The sequence below is a fragment of the Mustela nivalis genome (genome assembly GCF_964662115.1).
Source record: "Mustela nivalis genome assembly, chromosome: 11".
NCBI lineage: Eukaryota > Metazoa > Chordata > Mammalia > Carnivora > Mustelidae > Mustela > Mustela nivalis.
The window spans coordinates 27,874,132-27,892,439 of NC_139030.1; the positions used below are offsets into that span (position 1 = coordinate 27,874,132).

At 35.0% G+C, this 18,308-nt stretch overlaps 1 protein-coding gene across 4 annotated transcripts in view; it reads left to right on the plus strand.

Moving 5' to 3' along the window:
- The window catches only part of KYNU (kynureninase), a 134,333-nt gene that overhangs the window by 51,730 nt on the left and 64,295 nt on the right, over positions 1–18,308 (plus strand). For all 4 annotated transcript variants that reach the window (XM_082689356.1, XM_082689354.1, XM_082689353.1 and 1 more), the window contains 5 exons: positions 2,754–2,836; positions 11,977–12,038; positions 13,843–13,914; positions 15,067–15,141; positions 17,450–17,596. In XM_082689356.1, the coding sequence (XP_082545482.1) occupies positions 2,754–2,836; positions 11,977–12,038; positions 13,843–13,914; positions 15,067–15,141; positions 17,450–17,596 (439 nt within the window). The remainder of the gene's footprint in view (positions 1–2,753; positions 2,837–11,976; positions 12,039–13,842; positions 13,915–15,066; positions 15,142–17,449; positions 17,597–18,308) is intronic.

Sequence of the window (18,308 nt, forward strand, 5' to 3'; positions counted from 1 at the left end):
TGTAGGATGGTTAAAGTAGAGTCCTCTTTCAAAGAGGATCCTCTATTAACTTCCTAATTTGATTTTACATCCTGAAATCTAATTTCGTGAGCAGATAGCCCTCCCTAGACATCTCAGAGAACACCCCACTTGGGGGAATGATTAATGCCACAGCCATAAGGGAACTGTCTGCCAGGCTCTTTTCTTTTGCAGCACTGGAAAAGAAGTTTGCAACTACGTTGCAAGTATGTTGGGCAGTTGTGAATGAGAGCAATGTAATCTTTCTTAACTCTGATACCTATGTTTAAAACTGCACTGTCATCTACATCAAGCCTTTATAAAGACAGGCCACTTTAGTTGGAGTTTATTGGGGTAACAACTTCCTAAATACATTTCACTACCTTAGGCTTAGTCATGTAGCCTACAAAAGGAAAGAAGCAGACTGTGTGTGTGTGTGTGTGTGATATTTTAAAGGTGGGGGGAGATGCCAGAATTGCAGGAAGAAACATACTCTTAAAGATTATTACCATGGTGTCTACCAGAGTGAGAAGTAGGTGGCCTGCTAGTCTGAGACATAAATTCTCTGAGGCAGAACATAGAATTTTACTACCTAAATGTAATAAGATGTATTGTGCTATCAGCAAGGCCAGGAGCTCTGTGTGATTAAAATAAAAAAGGATCCAAGTATCTGCCTTTAACTACCATTTAATGATAATGATTTTTGTCTTTAGCATTTATATTGGAAGTCAAGAAAGAGGCAAGCTGCAGGCTATCTAATAATAATATGAATAATAATCACTGGCAATTGCCCTTCTCTTCCTCCTTAGCTCTTATAGTTGCTGCTTATTCACAGAGAAAGTCCTTTTCCTTCATCTCAGTTTATACGGTAATCAAAATATTAGTTTAAAAATTGCATTGTACCCCACATGCCCATGCTGTAGATTTACAGTAGGGCAAAGTCAGAAAGGAGTGCTATGGGCCAATCTCTTTTACATGTTATCTTACTTATTTTTCACATTCATCCTTTCAGGTACATATTGCCACCCCTTTACTTTTATTTTTACAGGCTTTATTAGCTTATAATACATGTAGTCTCATAACCAGTGGTGACCTGGAATTGGCTCAGACCAGCAATGAAAGCCAGTCATTAAATATTGAGGATTTTAGTTAATGCCAGGAAATGGACCACAGGGGATATTCACATCATGAAAATCAACAAAGGCTAAAAACAGGGCTCCATTCATCCTATTACCCCACTACTCTCTTGGGGAGAGAAAATTATTTTCCCCAGACCAGACCCTTCTGAGTTCTTAGCTGAGACCCTTGTAATAAAAGACAGCTTAGCAGGAGGAGAAAAAATGCACAAGTTATTAGGATGCATAGTCCTTGTACACATGGGAGACAAAACGTGGGGGAGAAGGGACCTCCACCCACCCTCCCAATGATGACTTAGAATTCAGGCTTAAATCCTATCTGAATAAGGAAAGGAGAGGAGGATGTAGGCCACTTAGGGGAGAACATGTGATTTTTAGGAAAGGTGACAGAGCCCTTAGAAGAATAGATAAAAGATAGGATAGGTTGTGACAAAGCCAGTCTGAGTGTGGTGTTGACTTCTGGTCTCTTCTCCCGTGACAAGACTCAATCTTTCCTGGTTGATGAAACTCCTGGAGAGGTGATTTTATGGCTACTGAGTTCCTTTTGAAAAATCTCTCTTCAAGCAGATAGGGGAGTTCAGAGAGACCCTCTCACTGCACTTGCTGTTTTTCAAGTGCCTATAACTCAAGATGATCAGTCTACCACAGCAACATATTTTGGGGTGACATTCTGCTACCCTTCACCTCTAAGAGCAAGTTTACCACTCACTCCTGCCAGCTTACTGAATTTCAGAGTATAGATTAAAGCACAGTTTGCACTATGCAGAAAATACAGGCTCATTCCTTTCTCCAGCTTCAGGGAGTTTTTGAATTCCTAGGGAATTAAGAATTAATTCTGGGCTTCCTGCCACAAGTGTGCCCCCGCACGTTTAGTCCCTCCTACCTTGATTCTTTGTTTCAGTTTCTTCTTCCATATTTCAAATTTATTTCCTTCCTCATTTAATGAAAACTTCTTGAGAATGGAAATTCTCTTACCTATTCTGTGTTTTGCCATTTATGCCTGCCGAGACACTTACTAGAATAATAAAATTGAGCTAGAATATGGTAGATGAAATTGCCAGAAAATAGGTAAAGCTGTAATGTTGGCTTTGATCATTGCCAAGTTTATTTGTCTACTTAAAATGTCATCACAAATACAGTCACATTTTATACACTTTGACTTGGTGTACAGATTATAACTATGTTTAAAAACCAAATTTATAAGAATTTTAATTTCTAGCCTCAAAGAATAGTAGCCATGTTTTACTATAGATATTACTGTGTGCTACAGGTATACAAGTATAATGTTCAAAGAGTCTTAATTTTCAAAATAAAGAAGAAAAAAAATAACATCTTAGGTTCTAAAATAGAGATAAAGAAAAATAAAGAAATAGTCTCTGTTACCCTCCAACAAAAAGGAAGTTAGAGAAATTAAGCAATGACAAGTTAAAAAGATAGAGTCCTCAAGTATTACTTTTGGTTCTAAAGAAGCATAATTTTATATAATTACTAAAACATTACAAAAACTCATTTAGAAATGTGTAGTTGCCAATACTGATGTATGAAAAATTACACACACACACACACACACACATACAAACAAACAAACCTAATAGAGTTTATGCCCCTTTTCAATTTCAGGGGAGCTTATGGTCATGACCTAGGAAAACGTCCTTGGATTACAGGAGATGAGACTATTGTAGGCCTTATGAATGACATTGTAGGTAAGTACAAAATGAATTTTTCCCAGAGGAATCATAAAAGCATTATCATTTAGATATAAACCTGGATTATAAAGTCAAAATCTTATTGAAGAACATCCTGGTTTTCTATTTTTACCTGTAACAGTAAAGAAAGAATGAATATACTATTAATTGAGACTTGAAGGCTATAGGGGATATAACTGGGTTATTTGGCACAAAAATAAAATATTTAATTATGTTTTCTTGCATATTTTAAAACTAATATGTACTCCCCAATAAAGAGCACATGTATTGTGTTTATTTATAATTAAACTGATTTTTTTTAGGATTTTTTATTTATATATTTGACCGAGATCACAAGTAGGCAGAGAGGCAGCTGGGGGGGGGGGCAGGCTCCCCACTGAGCAGAGAGCCCCACGAAGGCTGATCCCAGGACCCTGAGCTCATGACCCAAGCCGAAGGCAGAGGCTTAACCCACTGAGCCACCCAGGCACTCCAAACTGATTTCTTAAAAATCAACTTAAATGAATTTTATAACATTTCATTATATGATAAACACTAACCTTTACGTGCTAAACTCCTAAAGCACCAAACAGGTTTTGGCTCATTTCAATTTAATCCACAGTGACTAATTCTAAAATTAAGCTGAGAATTGTTGGAAATAATATGGTTTTTGATATTCTTTGGTTTATAATGTGTTTTCTAAAGTGAGTTATATATACTCTAGGTAGAATTTAAGATAGTTTTAGATGGCAAACGTGTTAACATTTAAAAAGAGAAGTAACTTAATTGGGCTGAATATTGAGGTTTGCTTGAAATCTTACATGATATGCAGGGTATTGAAAATAATTAACGATATGTTAATTTTGGAGTGGGGTCTGTTTAGAGGACTTTGGGAAATCCCAAGTTTCATAATGCTTTTTCAAATCTCACTCCTTTATTGCTTCATCCCAATTGCATCTTGGTCAGAAGACAATAATCACATGTGAGCTGAGAGAAAGTGGAATTAGAGTGAGGACAGTAGAACTTATATCCCGAAAGAATTACAGTAATTGACAAACCATGAAAACCTGAGAAATACCTTGTTTATTCAGAAATGATTTTTGAACTTCTGCTGTGTGTCAGGACTTGTGGTGTAGGCCCCGAGGATAAAATGGTAAGTAAGTAAAATAGTAAAAATCCTCATCGTCTTTATCCCATGGGATATCCTCATGGGACTCCCATACAGGAAGATAGTCCCCAAAATGTAAAATTAATATATACATATAATCATATAACACAGAGAAGTTAAAAAAAAATCATTGACATTAGTGCTTCAAAAGAGGGAATGGTGGAGGGGACTGAACATAAGCATTTAAGTACTCTCTATTTTTTTTCCCCTGAATTTTCACTAAACAACTCTTACTGTATTTAAAAAAAAAAAAAAAAGGCATAAATTCCAAAGAACAAATAGAGCAAAGTAGATGATGGGAGCATTTTGTGAGTTTGATCACAAGTGGGTAAGTGGTAACTGCTTTTGTGGGGGAAAAAAAAGGTAAATCAAACCTTTATCTCCCAATGGGAAGGAAATAGAAAGCCACCCACTTTACACCGCAGAACCTTCAAAAGTCTGGAAATTACAATAAGCGTCTCTAGAAGTGGGAGTAAAATAGGAATAAAAAAGAGAGATGTGTTGAAAGTCTGTTTAAAATTCAGATAGCATGCCAGCTCCCTTTGCCCGTTTTATGCTGCCAGGTGAATCCTTCTCCCCAGATGACTGGGTGAGTCCCTGGAGAGGGGAGATGAAGACTCCCGAGGGAGGATGTGTGTACTATATTAGTCTGCTCTGGCTGTCATTACCAAATACCACAGACTGGGGGGTTTCAACAACAGACGTTTGTTCGCAGTTCTGGGTGGAGGCCAGAAGTCAGAGATCCAAGGGTTGGTTAGTGGTTGGACACTGTTCCTGGCTTGTACATGGTTGCTTTCTGTGTCACCGCCTGGCCTTTCCTCTGTTCACACTCAAAGACAAACAGAACTGTGGTGTTTCTCTTCTTACAAAGACACCAGCCCTTTTGGCTTAAGACCTCTCACCCTTAAAACTTCATTTAACCTTTATTGCCTCCTATAGGGCCTATCTCTAAATACAGTCGCATGGGGTTTTTTTAACATATGAATGGGGTTTTTAACATATGAATTTCAGCAGGACACAGTTTAGTCTATAACATATTTCTTGGTGAAAAGAAATTTAAAAGAATTAAAATAAATAAAGAATTAAAATAAATGTTTATCCACTTCTGTTCTAATTGAGTATCCAGTATTTATGCAGGAAATTGGAACAATTTTCTCTGTGATGTTTGGACAACCTAAAGATTCTTTCTTTCTTTCTTTTTTTTTTTTTTTTTAAAGATATTATGTATTTATTTGACAAACAGAGACAAGTGGCAGAGAGAGGGAGGAAGGGAAACAGGCTCCCCGCTGAGCAGAGAGTCTGATGCAGGGCTAGATCCCAGGACCCTGGGATTAGGACCTGAGCCAAAGGCAGAGGCTTTAACCCATTGAGCCACCCAAGGGCCCCAACCTAAACATTCTAAAGTTTTCCCTATACAGTGGCTCAGTAGGGTCCCCTCACAACAAACCGAACCACATGCACAGTGGAAAAACGCACTCATGTGTGATACAGCCCAAATTACCAGACTTCTAAGGAAAATCCATTTTTAGTTTATGAACCATAAGAATGTATTACCTGGTCAAGAAGTTGAAAAAGAAAATAGAAGGGTTGCAAGAAAAAGTAAGTTGTGTTTCCTACTAGCTATTACTGAGTAATCATTACACTATATACATTTCTGTTTTATGTGGTTATATTATAGGATCAGGATATTGACTAGTTTAAAATAACAGATTTAAGTACAAACCAAAGTGATCACTTCTATTCCAAACACATGGAGATGACAGAAAAACATTGGAGTAAAAAACATACAGCAATACTAAAAAAATAATTAATTAATTAAAAAAAATAGATCAGTAAAAATTTCTACCAGAAATGCTGCCATTGATAAGGAAAAGAGCAGTTGGAAGCCTGGTAGCACAGTGTTTTCAGGGCAGCACATGAAGCCAGGCTGTATGCACAGAGCCTGAATCCAGACCCTCTGGAGGAGCCCCAGGGTGAATCTTCTCAGCTCTGAATGCCTGAGGTTGGGACCCAAGGCCAGAGTGGAGGTCAGTCAGGCAGGTGAAGGGGAGAACCTGGCATCTCCTACCAGGCTAGTCAGGTTCTTGGGAACAGCACTTGATCGGGTGTTAGTATTTTATATTATATTATATTATATTATATTATATTATATTATATTATATTATAACACTAGAGGATTGTGTATATTCTGATGGAGCAAACTACCACTTAAATAATCCTGGATTGTATTTAAGGGTATGTTGTTAAATAGTTGTTGAGTGATGCTTTCATTTGTGTTCATTTTCTAGAAGCTAATTATATGCATTCAAATGTCTAGCATGGAAAAGACCCCAAACAAACCTGGATTAATTTGCCTGAGCATATATGTTCTCTTTAGCTGTGGCTTTTGTTTTGTTTTGTTTTGTTTTTCCTTACTAGGTTTGCTTTCAGAACATAAACTGCATTCTAATCCTGTTATTTTATGCTTAATATTTATCATCCTCTAAAAAGGGAGTTAAGGATGTTTATATACAGGCCAAGGAAGTAGGAAGGTGATACTATTTGGTGAGATTTATATATGAAGCTAGTAAACCCTACAAAAAGGTTCCTTTGACCATTTAAAAGTTTATAGCTCTAGTGAAACTTATTAAATATGCAAGTATTTTATTTGCCCAGCAAATACATCACAGCCATCACTGAAATTTCAAATGAGTCTCTCTCATTATAATTACTAAGGAAGATGGGAAAAACCCCACTAGTTAAATTTATTTAGAAAAATAAAAGGATTCAACTTATTAAAAAATACATATTTATTAGCTTTGGGGACTTTTCTGTGCCTTTGAAATACCATACAAAATTATCATACATATGGGACAAACTTTATTTTTTATGGTTTTGTTCTGAATATTGTATTAATTAAATTACAGACATTTGACCCTAATGATACGAGCTATAAAAGATAACAATTCCTGGGGCGCCTGAGTGGGCTCAGTGGGTTAAAGCCTCTGCCTTTGGCTCAGGTCATGATCCCAGGGTCCGGGATCGAGCCCTGCATCAGGCTCTCTGCTCAGCAGGGAGCCTGCCTCTTCCTCTCTCTCTGCCTGCCTCTCTGCCTACTTGTGATTTCTGTCTGTCAAATAAATAAATAAAATCTTAAAAAAAAAAAGATAACAATTCCTTATTGAAATGAGCACAGTCACTTTCATAGAAATGAAGCTCAAGAAACAATATGTATTTTGTTTATTACATGTATCATAATCATTATGTATTATAAGTAACAATAAGCATATATAGCATATAAGTTATTTAAGGTAGGCTTTCCAAAGTCTCAAGTCATTTATGACATACATATAACAATATTTTATTTGAAATGTTGTCAGCGAACAAAGGTAATTTTTAGTTCAATTCTCAGTTTATTAAATGTCTGTTTTGTTCTTTACCATTCACATTTTATCAGGAGAAATATTTCTACTATTTTTTTGTTGACCAAAGGAATGTGAATTGACCCTCTACAAAGTGTATTAGAAACAATATTTTAAAAACTTGATACTTAGTAACTATTATCTCTTGTTTCTTTACTTTGTAAATTGCATGTATTAGAGAAATGATTTTTTTTAATATTTTATTTATTTATTTGAGAGAGAGAGAGCATGAGAAGAGGGAGGGTGAGAGGGAGAAGCAGACTCCTTGCAGAGCAGGGAGCCTGATGTGGGACTTGAACCCGGGACTCCAGGATCATGACCTGAGCCAACGAAGGCAGTCGCTTAACCAACTGAGCGACCCAGGCACCCAAGAAATGATTCTTAAGATGAAAAATGAGAAGTTCACCCTATTTGTTTTATTAGGAATAGATTATTTTAGAGAGTGTTTTTAAATATATTTGTGTTTAGATTATCTTATTTGTTGCAAATCCCACCAGTTTCCCTTTTTGCCGGGTCACTAAGAAATTTTGAGAAAATTTGATTAAATTAAAAGTAGCAAAGTTTCTGTTTCTCTTCTGCATACATTGTACTCTTTTTTTTTTCTTTTTTTCATCATTCTTCCTCAGTTTGTAACCCAAGAAACCTCAAATCCTGCTTGGAAGTGGAGACTGCATAAATCATGAAATAATTAAAATAATTGATGAGTACTGTAAAAACCAGCAGAAGTCAAATTTATTTTTGCTACCTCCAAGCTCCACACATGTGTCATGAGCAAACAGACACATTGTACATTTGGGGCAATGATCGACTCTTCCAGGTTCTTAAAACCACAGTCTTTATTTCACCGTAAAATTTCCCAAAACAAGTAACAGGCGGATAATAAAAATTACTGTGTGTACGAACTGATAGACTGGATAGAGAGCAGGAGGAGACAATGAGCGATTGTATTTTTTCATAGACATAGAAAATAATTTCAATTTCAGATGAGAAAGAAAACTGTTAATAAAACATTTTATATAGCGCGAACAATTCTGCAAAACATGGAATAAGTCTCCCTTATAATTAATGTCATATTATCAAGATGCTAGAAATAGAATTGCTGAAGAATGTTATTAGTATTATTATTAAGCCTACTTCTCCCTGGGTACATAAAAATCATAAAGGGCTAGATACATGCATTTCAGCTTATAAAAATGTTGTAATGTAGACATAAATTTGCTTTATGAAACTTTGGGTTGACCCTCTGAGAAGCAATAATCCCTAGAAGCTGTCTCCAGTTAACAAAACCTCATGCGCTAGCCACCTCTGGAGGACACAGGAATTTACAACTTGAAAGAGTGGAAAGTTCTCAGACTTAGCCTGATTACAAACCTTATAAGCAAATCCACAATAACGTTTGCATCTGCTTAATCAGTTAGACAGAATGTGGATGGCGGTTTGGAGATCATCATGAATCCTCTTACTGAACACTAAGCAGCTTGGGGCCCTGTCATCTCTTGGCAAAATTTTTGAAATTAAATTAAAATTAGATGCGGAGGAATGTTGGTAATGAACATGGGCCTCCTGTATTTGATTTACAGGGAGTGGTTAATGTAGACAACGCTTCCCAGTATAATCTGGAACAAAGGTTTTAATCTTTTTTTTTTTCCTAAGAGAGAGTTAAGATTTTGTCTTATTTCTTATCTATGAGACTTAAGGTGAGTTAGTTCATCTCTTTGGACACCAGTTTCCTCACTGATAGATATGGATAATTAAAGTAGATAAGTTATTGTGTGGCTGTGAAGAAGATGTGAAAAAAATACAAGTAACGTATTTAGAAGTCTTGGCACATAGTAATGACTCAATAAACATCCGCATGCCAGGCATTGAGGTAAGAAGGCCCTGCTTGTATTTAACTAAGTCACACCTTCTGGTAAAGCAAAAAATTCTGTTCAATAAATAAACAAGCAGGAAGGCACTCTACAGATGAAAACCCTGGCTCATACCCATCTTGGATGAAGTGATTCAAATCTTGACATTTACTGCAGTGAATTGTAGATGATCTTCTAAAGTAAGAACTCTTCAAATCCTGATAAGCTTTCAGGAAGTTTTTAAGAATTTTTGCCCTGCAATGCTTGTAGTTCTCAATGTTTCAACAGTAATTCAAAAAACAAACAAACAAACAAACAAACAAAAAAAAAAAACAAAAAAAAAACCTCTTAGGAAAAAGAAGAAGAACAAAGGAAAATAACTTGGAAGAATTTGTTTGCTTAATTTCTTTTTTATTTTCTTATGGGATGCTGATGATAATGAAATCTCCTACAAGAACAGCTCTTGGTTTCAGAAATGCAATTTGTACCTAAAGAAAAGAGATAGGTCAAATAGATAAATTTTCCTTTAAAAAAATGCTAAAAATCAGTTTGATGGGTGGTGTTTTGGTGTTAGGAACCCTTGATTCTTTAGTGTCCATAGGTTATATCTGAAATAAACACTTGCATTAATGTCCTGAAACTTTAATATTTGCACCGTCCTCAGATAGACCTGTGTACATAAGCACACACATTAAATAGACTGACCGTCTCCTTCACAAAGTTCAGTTGCAAGTGAGGTGAGCCTTTCGTGAAGTGCTTGGTTGAATTTGGAGTGTTCTAAGATGAGATCCTTTTTGTGCATGGTGGCAGACAAATTATTCAAGTCAGCGAGGGATTATTTACAAAGAATTGAGCTGAGTGTTAGTATGCCACTGAAAGTGAGGGAGTAGATAGCACAGGGTCAAGTGTATGTCTACCTTAATTGAGCCTAGCACATCTGGTTCATTACATTCTTTGGTCCAAAATGGACAGTGTATTGTTTGGAGGACTAAAATTTTCAAGGAATGTGCAATTATTTGAGTCAGATGCAGTTGTAAAGCAAAAAAACAGGATGTCCAGCCTTCACTACAAAGTTTCCTTCCCTTCCTGCCTCTCTGAGTTCTTTGTTTTCATTTTGGGGTAACTCACATATGAATTCTTCTTTCTTCTCATTACCTTCCTTCAAATGCTTCTCTTTCTATGAATTCTGCTCTCTTTATAAGATTGGTTTTCCTTCCTTTTCTCCTTTCACTTTCTCTGCCAAAATATTTTTTGGAATAAGTGGTTCTCAGAAAAGATGCACGTGGAGAGCTAATGGGTTTAAGGATGATATTAGATGAGATATCTTAGATAATGCTTCATTTTAGAGATAACAGGATAAATTCATACCATAATGCAAAGAAATAAATATAGTAAAGCTGGCAGCATTTCTTCTACATGTTTCCAAAAGATTTTCATATTGTAGGAGAAGACATATGCCACCGTATGCAACATAAGGTTATCATATTCCTATCTCTAGTATGTCTAGGACAAAGTTTATTTAGTGCTAGGAATATAGAATGAGCTTGGTCTCATGTGCCTTGACTTCAGACACTGTTCACCTTACAAGGACCAGAGATACAGCCTCTAACTGATTGTTTACCAACATTGCACATCAAATGGAGAAATCCATCTGTTAAATGCAACCCGAAGTTTTTCTCGACTAGATGGCTATGTTGAAATAGAAACTCCTAAGTTATGCACTTAGCTGCAGTGGCCTGCCCTCAAGTGGACTTACCCTGCAATCTCCCTGTATATTAGAATAATCATTTTACTTGCTGTCTCTTCCTCTAAAATGGAACTCTTAAGAGAAGTATCTTTTTGGATATGAAATATAGGACTTGTATGACACATTTTCCCTAACGCCTCACACAGTTTTACAAACAATGGCACAAAGCCCATTTTTCTCAGTGATAGTTAAGGAGATTTTCCTATTATACAGGTCTAAATGCTTTTATGAGACATTGTAAGAACTAAAAATATGAAAGTACTGTTGTTATTAAACTCTGAGTTCTTAAGGATCCAGTGTATGCTTTGTCTTTGGGTCTATCTCTAGTATGCAAGCCCTCATTACTAAGCATTAGATCAGATTATGATTGTGTAGTGGATATCTTAATTTTGCATGCGTTCCCCATCAGATAATACCTATCTGTATTAATTATCTTGCATCTCAGTGTGTATGAATAAATCCCAGAGCTATTTAGGTCTTTGTGTTTTGCTTTCTAGCTCTTTTGTCTTACAAATGATTATATATCTCACTGAAATAACAGTGAAGTATGTTTGGCAAACTAGCTCTCTTATTAAAGGTGCATTTTAATTGGGTATTAGAAGCAACTAGCTTTAAAAATGTGATTGGCCCTGCTTTCTTTTGAGATACATTTACCACAAAAATGTACTCTATGGGAATTTGGCAAACTAACTGATAATAGGATAAATCATTTTTATTTTACAGGAAAAAGCAAATGTGTCATTATTTTGTTGCTATTATTTACTATATCAAAAAGCAAATATGATTTTAGTCAGCTGTGTGCATGAGAGTCCAGATATCGCTTTGATAAAATGAGTCAAGTGGGAAAACTTCCATTTCTTTGAATGACACATCAAATATGTCCTTATCTCTAAAAGCATTAAGGATGAAGAAGTGAAGCCTTCCTACCTTGTTTTTCCAAGTAACTTCAGCACTAATAGAAAAATCTAAATTATGATGTGTTTACTTTGCAGGAGCCAATGAGAAAGAAATTGCCCTAATGAATGGTTTGACTGTTAATTTACATCTTCTGCTGGTAAGTATCCTTTCCCACCAATGTTTAGTATACACTCATTTGTAGAATCTGACATTTTTCTATCTTTAATTCATGAGCATCTGGTGGTTTACTTATTTAAAAATAAGTTGTGAGGTTATTTTCATTTTTACCAGGAAATGCTGGACTATGATAGAAGGGCTTCTTCATAATCATGGGAGAGTTGACTCTTGCAAAGAGAGTTAGAATAATGAACAGTTCTTATCTCAGAGTATAAGGAATAAAAGTTACAGTGGGTTAAAAGCAAAACTGCTTGCCAGCACACAAAATGATGTACAAATGCCAGCAAACACTGAGCTCTTCGGAAAGATAGTTTGCCAGTATGCTGGACTTCAGCAGTGTTGGATTCTGGATCAGTTATATTTTTAATGGACAAATTTTGGGGGGAATAGGTTAAAAAAGATTTAGAAAATAGAATGAAATTGGAGAAAAGGGATCTAATACCTTAAAAGAGTTACTGTATTTCAAGTGCTTCCTACATCCTAAGTACTTAATAAATATGTATACCTTAAAATGTCAAATATATGCTTGATTTGGAATATGGTGTCTATAGTAACTGCTTGAGGCTTTGAAAAAATTTTATTTCATTTTTAAGTGACTTTATTTCATTTTTGGAAACATGTCTATGTGACAAAAGCACACAATGAATATATTAATATTAATATATATATTAATAATTAATACATTAATAAAAATGAAGAAATGATTGTTAAATATCCCTAAAGGAACACGTTCACAGAGTATGTTAAACATGATGGTAAATAGCATAGTTTTAAGTTCAGACACCTCAGGGTTTGATTCCTAGCTAAGTTACTTCACATCTGACTCTGGACACAGTTTTGGTGATTTCTACATCTTCATTTTCTCTGTTATGAAAATGAAGACAAAAATACCTACCTGAGGTCCCCCTGGGTGGCTCAGTAGGTTAAGACTCTCTGCCTTCAGCTCAGGTCCTAATCTCAGGTTCCTGGGTTCCAGCCCTGCATCAGGCTTCTGCTCAGCAGGGATCCTGCTTCCCCCTCTCCCTCTGCCTGCCTACTTGTGATCTCTCTGTCTCTGTCAAATAAATAAATAAAATCTTAAAAAAAAAAATACCTACCTGCTACGTATATAAAAGGGTGAAATGTGGTAATGCGTGAAAATTGCTTCAGCACGTTGGCCAGTGATCCACACTAAGTCAACAGTAGCGATCATTTCATTGTTACTGTTGGCAGGCAGTGTTTATTCTCTAGGAACTGTGGGGAAAAAGGAAGGGCTCCCTTGAACAAATGAGCTATTTCTCCCTGGTGCCTCTAGAAATGTCAAATGTTTCATGTTAGGGCTGAGGCCCTTCCAGTTAGACCTAAAATAAAATCCCATAAAGTAATAAGGCAGTGGAAATATGTACCAGAAACCAAATCAGCAGTATAAGATGAATCACCATAAATAAAATAAAATTTATGTAGAACATAGTATTCAGTCTTACAATAGAGAAATTACCATTAAAGGCATTGGAAAGGTAGTTTTTCAATTAAAATTTAAGTAAAGTTTGAGAATTTGTTTTTATCTCATGTAGTCTCCAAAATTTGCTTTTCTATTGATAAATATAATGAGCCAGTACCTTCTTTTATTTTATAATTCACTAGAAATAAGGCTAATTGGGAAAGGAACCCTTGACAGACATCTAGATGTGTCATTGAGTCAGGCCTTTAAAATGCCAGGATTATAAAATGAAAATATGGTATAAACTGAACAAATGTATAAATTGTACATTAATGGTTTTCTCAATAAATCCATTTCATTGCAGTTATCCTTTTTTAAGCCTACACCAAAACGCTATAAAATTCTTCTGGAAGCCAAAGCCTTCCCTTCAGATCATGTAAGGATTCTTCCAATTATATTTATATTCTTTCTTTTCTTCCTAGAGGAGCACACCATTTGCCCGTGTTGAACAGTTTGTTCTCTAGTCTTTTTCCAAGTAACTTTACAATAAAAAGATCTGTCAAATGCTTTTGATTAGGTGTTTTTAAAAATATAGATTGTAGCTTTATTTTTTTTGTCCAAGTAAAACATGTGTTAGGGGAGGAAAGGTTTGAATGGGAGCATTGATTTATTAGTCTTTTTAAAAACATTGAGCGAGCTGCTGGTTTAAATCAAGTGCAGTTATAAATGTTTTATTAATTCTTGTTGCTGTTTTACTTTATGAAATCAAATCAATAATACCCTAGTGCTTAACCCTTTAGCTATATAGAATGAGAATAAAACTTTAATTTGTCCATAGCATGCTAACATAATTATTGGTGCTTTATTATCGAAAAAAAAAACATTGATTAAGGATTAAAAATATTTCTTGTGATTCATTGTCTTGCTTCTTTAAGAAACTTGGTCATTCCAGACATAGACATGGATAAAGTTGCATATTTCACTTTTAGTGTTAGGGAGAAATTTGATTTCTGTCTCTCTATTATCACTGTTAACTGTTAAAATCTATGTCATTTAGCTGTGTCCAAATCAATAGCCATTAAAGGATCAAAACCCTGATGTTGAGAAAGAATTCAGGGTCCCTAAATTTCCTGTTCCCATTCATATCTTGTACTGTTAGTGAAGGGAACTTTCTGATGTTCTTTCCTTTTACTAATGTTACTCTTTTTGGGGTAAGCCCTTCCTAGAAGCTATTTCAAATGTAACAAGTCCACACTACTCACTCTGGTTATTTTGTAAACTCCAGTTTTGACTTAAATTAGGAGATTTAATATCTTCTACAAATCTCTTAGAACTCCCTGAAGCCTAGATGGCCCCTGTGCTTCCATCCAATTTCTAAGATACAGTATTTCAAGGAATGTTCTGATTCCTGCATATAAATTAAATTAAGCAATTTTTTTCTGGTGTATTCTTTTCAGTCACTTTTAACCTTGACCTTAGATTCAATACAATAATATGCTTTTATTGTTATTTTATTATCTCTTTCAGAGTTATTTCAATGTACTTCTGTGCATTGGATTTGATTTAATAAATCATTCTTCTTTTCCAGTATGCTATTGAGTCACAGCTTCAACTTCATGGACTTAACATTGAGAAAAGCATGAGGATTATAAAGCCAAGAGAGGTATATGAGAAAGAGAAATAAATATTCATTCTGTTTCTCTTTAGTATTGATTTTTTTCTTCATTTTCCTCAGAAGTTTATTATCCCCATTACTTTAATGGAACTTTCAAGAACGTATAAAAGACGTATACTTCTATTACTGCTAGCTCATTTTGCTTAAAATGGAGAATTAACTTGGAAGTATATGTATTTTTATTTTTCGAGGGGTAGTCATAAGCAAACTATTTTCCTATGAATACCACTGGAGTTTGCCATATTCTTTAGTGGGATGGAAAGGGACGGCAAATCGCATGTGTCATGTTCAATTTCAAATACCATTGCCTTTGGATACCTTTAAAATGATATTTGTTGAAATTGAATGATGCTTATCTTTTATATCTCTTTTTAATCTAAGTATCAAATATTTTCTTTTGTGCTTGGATGGGGTGGGGTGTAGAAAGAGATGCAGTGTAGCAGAAAGAGGCTGGGCTTATTAGACCCCACAGAAATCCCAGGCTCAGCAACTTAACTGGGTAAGGGACTTAAAGAAAGTTACCTTATCTCTCTGGAATTCCTTCATATTTAAACAGGTAACAAAGGAAGCACCTAATCAGGGTTGACATATGTTCAAGATCTAAAATAACTGTGCACTTTCCATTAATAGAGATGTAAGGCCAAGTTGTACAGACTTTGACATACCAACCCTGCAGCTTGTGTAATTTGGCACCAAGAGATCCACACAGAATAAATTGTAGGCTTCACAAATGATGCTTCCAGGCTGTTAAGCCAATGTTTGAACAATTATTTCTTTCAACCCAGAATACTTTGAGAAATTAAAATCTACTCCATTTAGTTCTATTTGCCAACATGCAGTCAATTAATGGGATAGAAAGTTCTCATGCCTGCGACAGGGTATCTATTTCATGTGTCATATATAAATTGATAATTTCTAGCAAAAACGAAGATAGCCACTAATTTATCAGAAGTTCTAATGTTGAAAGAGGTAAGTGTTATGGAACCTCATGATTTAATCATAAATCTTGAGAGCATTCTTTAGCATTACTAGATTAGAGCAGGTCATCATCAGAGAGAACCATATTCTACCATTAAGCTGTACATTTCTTTTGTGCTTTATACTGATTCTTTAAATAAATAATTAGTATATAAAGTACTTCATCTTCTGCACTTTGAAATTATGGTGGACAAGCCATTTTAGAATTCTTTTAAGAAAAAAAAAGAGTTTTGGGTTGCCATGTTACTATTTTTACTTGGAATTTGTCTTAGAATTACTAAGATCCTTCTCTTTACATATAAAATACGTATCAGCTAATAATTTAAAGATTTCAGTATCAGTACTATTTTTTATAGATTTCAGTTTTTAAAATAAGTTCCAGACTTCTAGTAGAAACTAAAGTATGTGCTATATTTGTATTAATATGTGCCTAACATGAGACACAGTACTTGATAAATAGCAAGTATTGCCAAAAATTAAAAATAACTAAAGGAAAATTTATGAATACCTTAAGGAGCTTCCTCCAAATATTAATGGAGTAAATGATGCTTTGACCTCAAAAAATGTCAGATTTAGCACTGGAGAAAATTTATAAAAACTTTGTAAATAGATAAGAATGATTAAGATACAAGGAGATACTTTGTGTTTGCAGATTTCTTTTTGCTCTAGTTGTTTGCAAGACCAAGTTTAAATTCACTCAGAATTTCCACTGAGTAACCAATCATTAGTCTTAGCTGGGAAGAAGTGGAAAAATTAACCATGATAATCTTAGTTTTACTGATATTTCCCTTCATTTTCGGAGCTTGATTTTTAGACTGGTGTGGAGGAGAGTTTACTCTTGGTTAGGTTATACTCAGGTGAAAGGTATGTGTTTTTTATCCTGGAAAACATAATGTGATGGATTAATAATTTCCAAGAAAATTTTACCACTTAATATTTCAGGGGCTTCTCATACTTCCTGGTATTTTACTGGATGGGAATAAGGAAAAAACAATTTGTAGGCATGCAAAGAGTAAAGATTATTTGAAAAACTAAAGAATAAAGCAAGTTGGGTTTTGCAAAGACAGTATTTTTTTTTTACGATTTTGTTATCATTTCTTATAATAACAAAAGGCATGCTTAAATGCTGCTCCCTCGCCAGACTTATGAAGACCATTAATTGGAAAAAAAAAAAAACAAAAAAAAACAAAAAAAACAAAACTTTTCTTTGAGGGTTCTTATGTGGGCAAGAACTCAAGGTGAATTTTAGATTGGGAAATAAGACGTGACAAATTTGTTATTGTAGATTGGGTGTAACTTGTGCCTGACTCAACTTTAGGGTGAAGAAACACTGAGAACAGAGGATATTCTTGAAGTAATTGAGAAGGAAGGAGACTCGATTGCAGTGATCCTGTTCAGTGGGCTGCATTTTTACACTGGACAGCTCTTTAATATACCTGCCATCACAAAAGCTGGACAAGCAAAGGTATGTACAGCATTTCCCCATCCCACCTTGCCCTGAACATCACTCTACTGAGTAGTCGTCTAACTGCACTTCTAGTGAGATAACCTTTGTGTGTGTGTCTGTGTAAAGCTATTTAAAGAATTTAAAAAAAAAAAAGTAAGACTTGCATTAAAAAAAAAAAATCTGTACTCTTTTGCTTTAGGGATCTTTATTTAAACCTTTTCTTTGTCACTTCTGTTGTCTCACTTCTTCATTACCATCTGCTGTCCCAAAGTTTGCCTCTAATCAGCAAGACAGGTGAGCTTCCTACAAGGTGATGTCATTGGTACGGAGTTAGTCCTTTAGCAGGCATGAGACAGAATACTTCGGATAATAACTGTATATGCCAGGACTTTTAGAAGCACAACTTTGGGACTTTGTTGTACTCATTCTCAATGTAGTTCAGTTCTCACTTAAACTTAGGTGCTTGAAGAAAGGGAGATGCAGAATAAAAGTTAACAATAGATCGCATTTGACACAGTGTACTTGTAAAAAGCCACTTCATTCTTAAGACTCTGGAGAAATTATGATCCTGCCAATAATGGGAGTTTTTTCCTACATTTTTCCAAGTCATACATAACATCGTTTACTATTTTGAAATTGTGTCTCTTTATGTATGTTTGTAAAAAAAAATAAGGAAAAAAAAGAGTATTTTTAGTTTTTGTTTGCCTAAAAAAATGAAATTAGAATAATA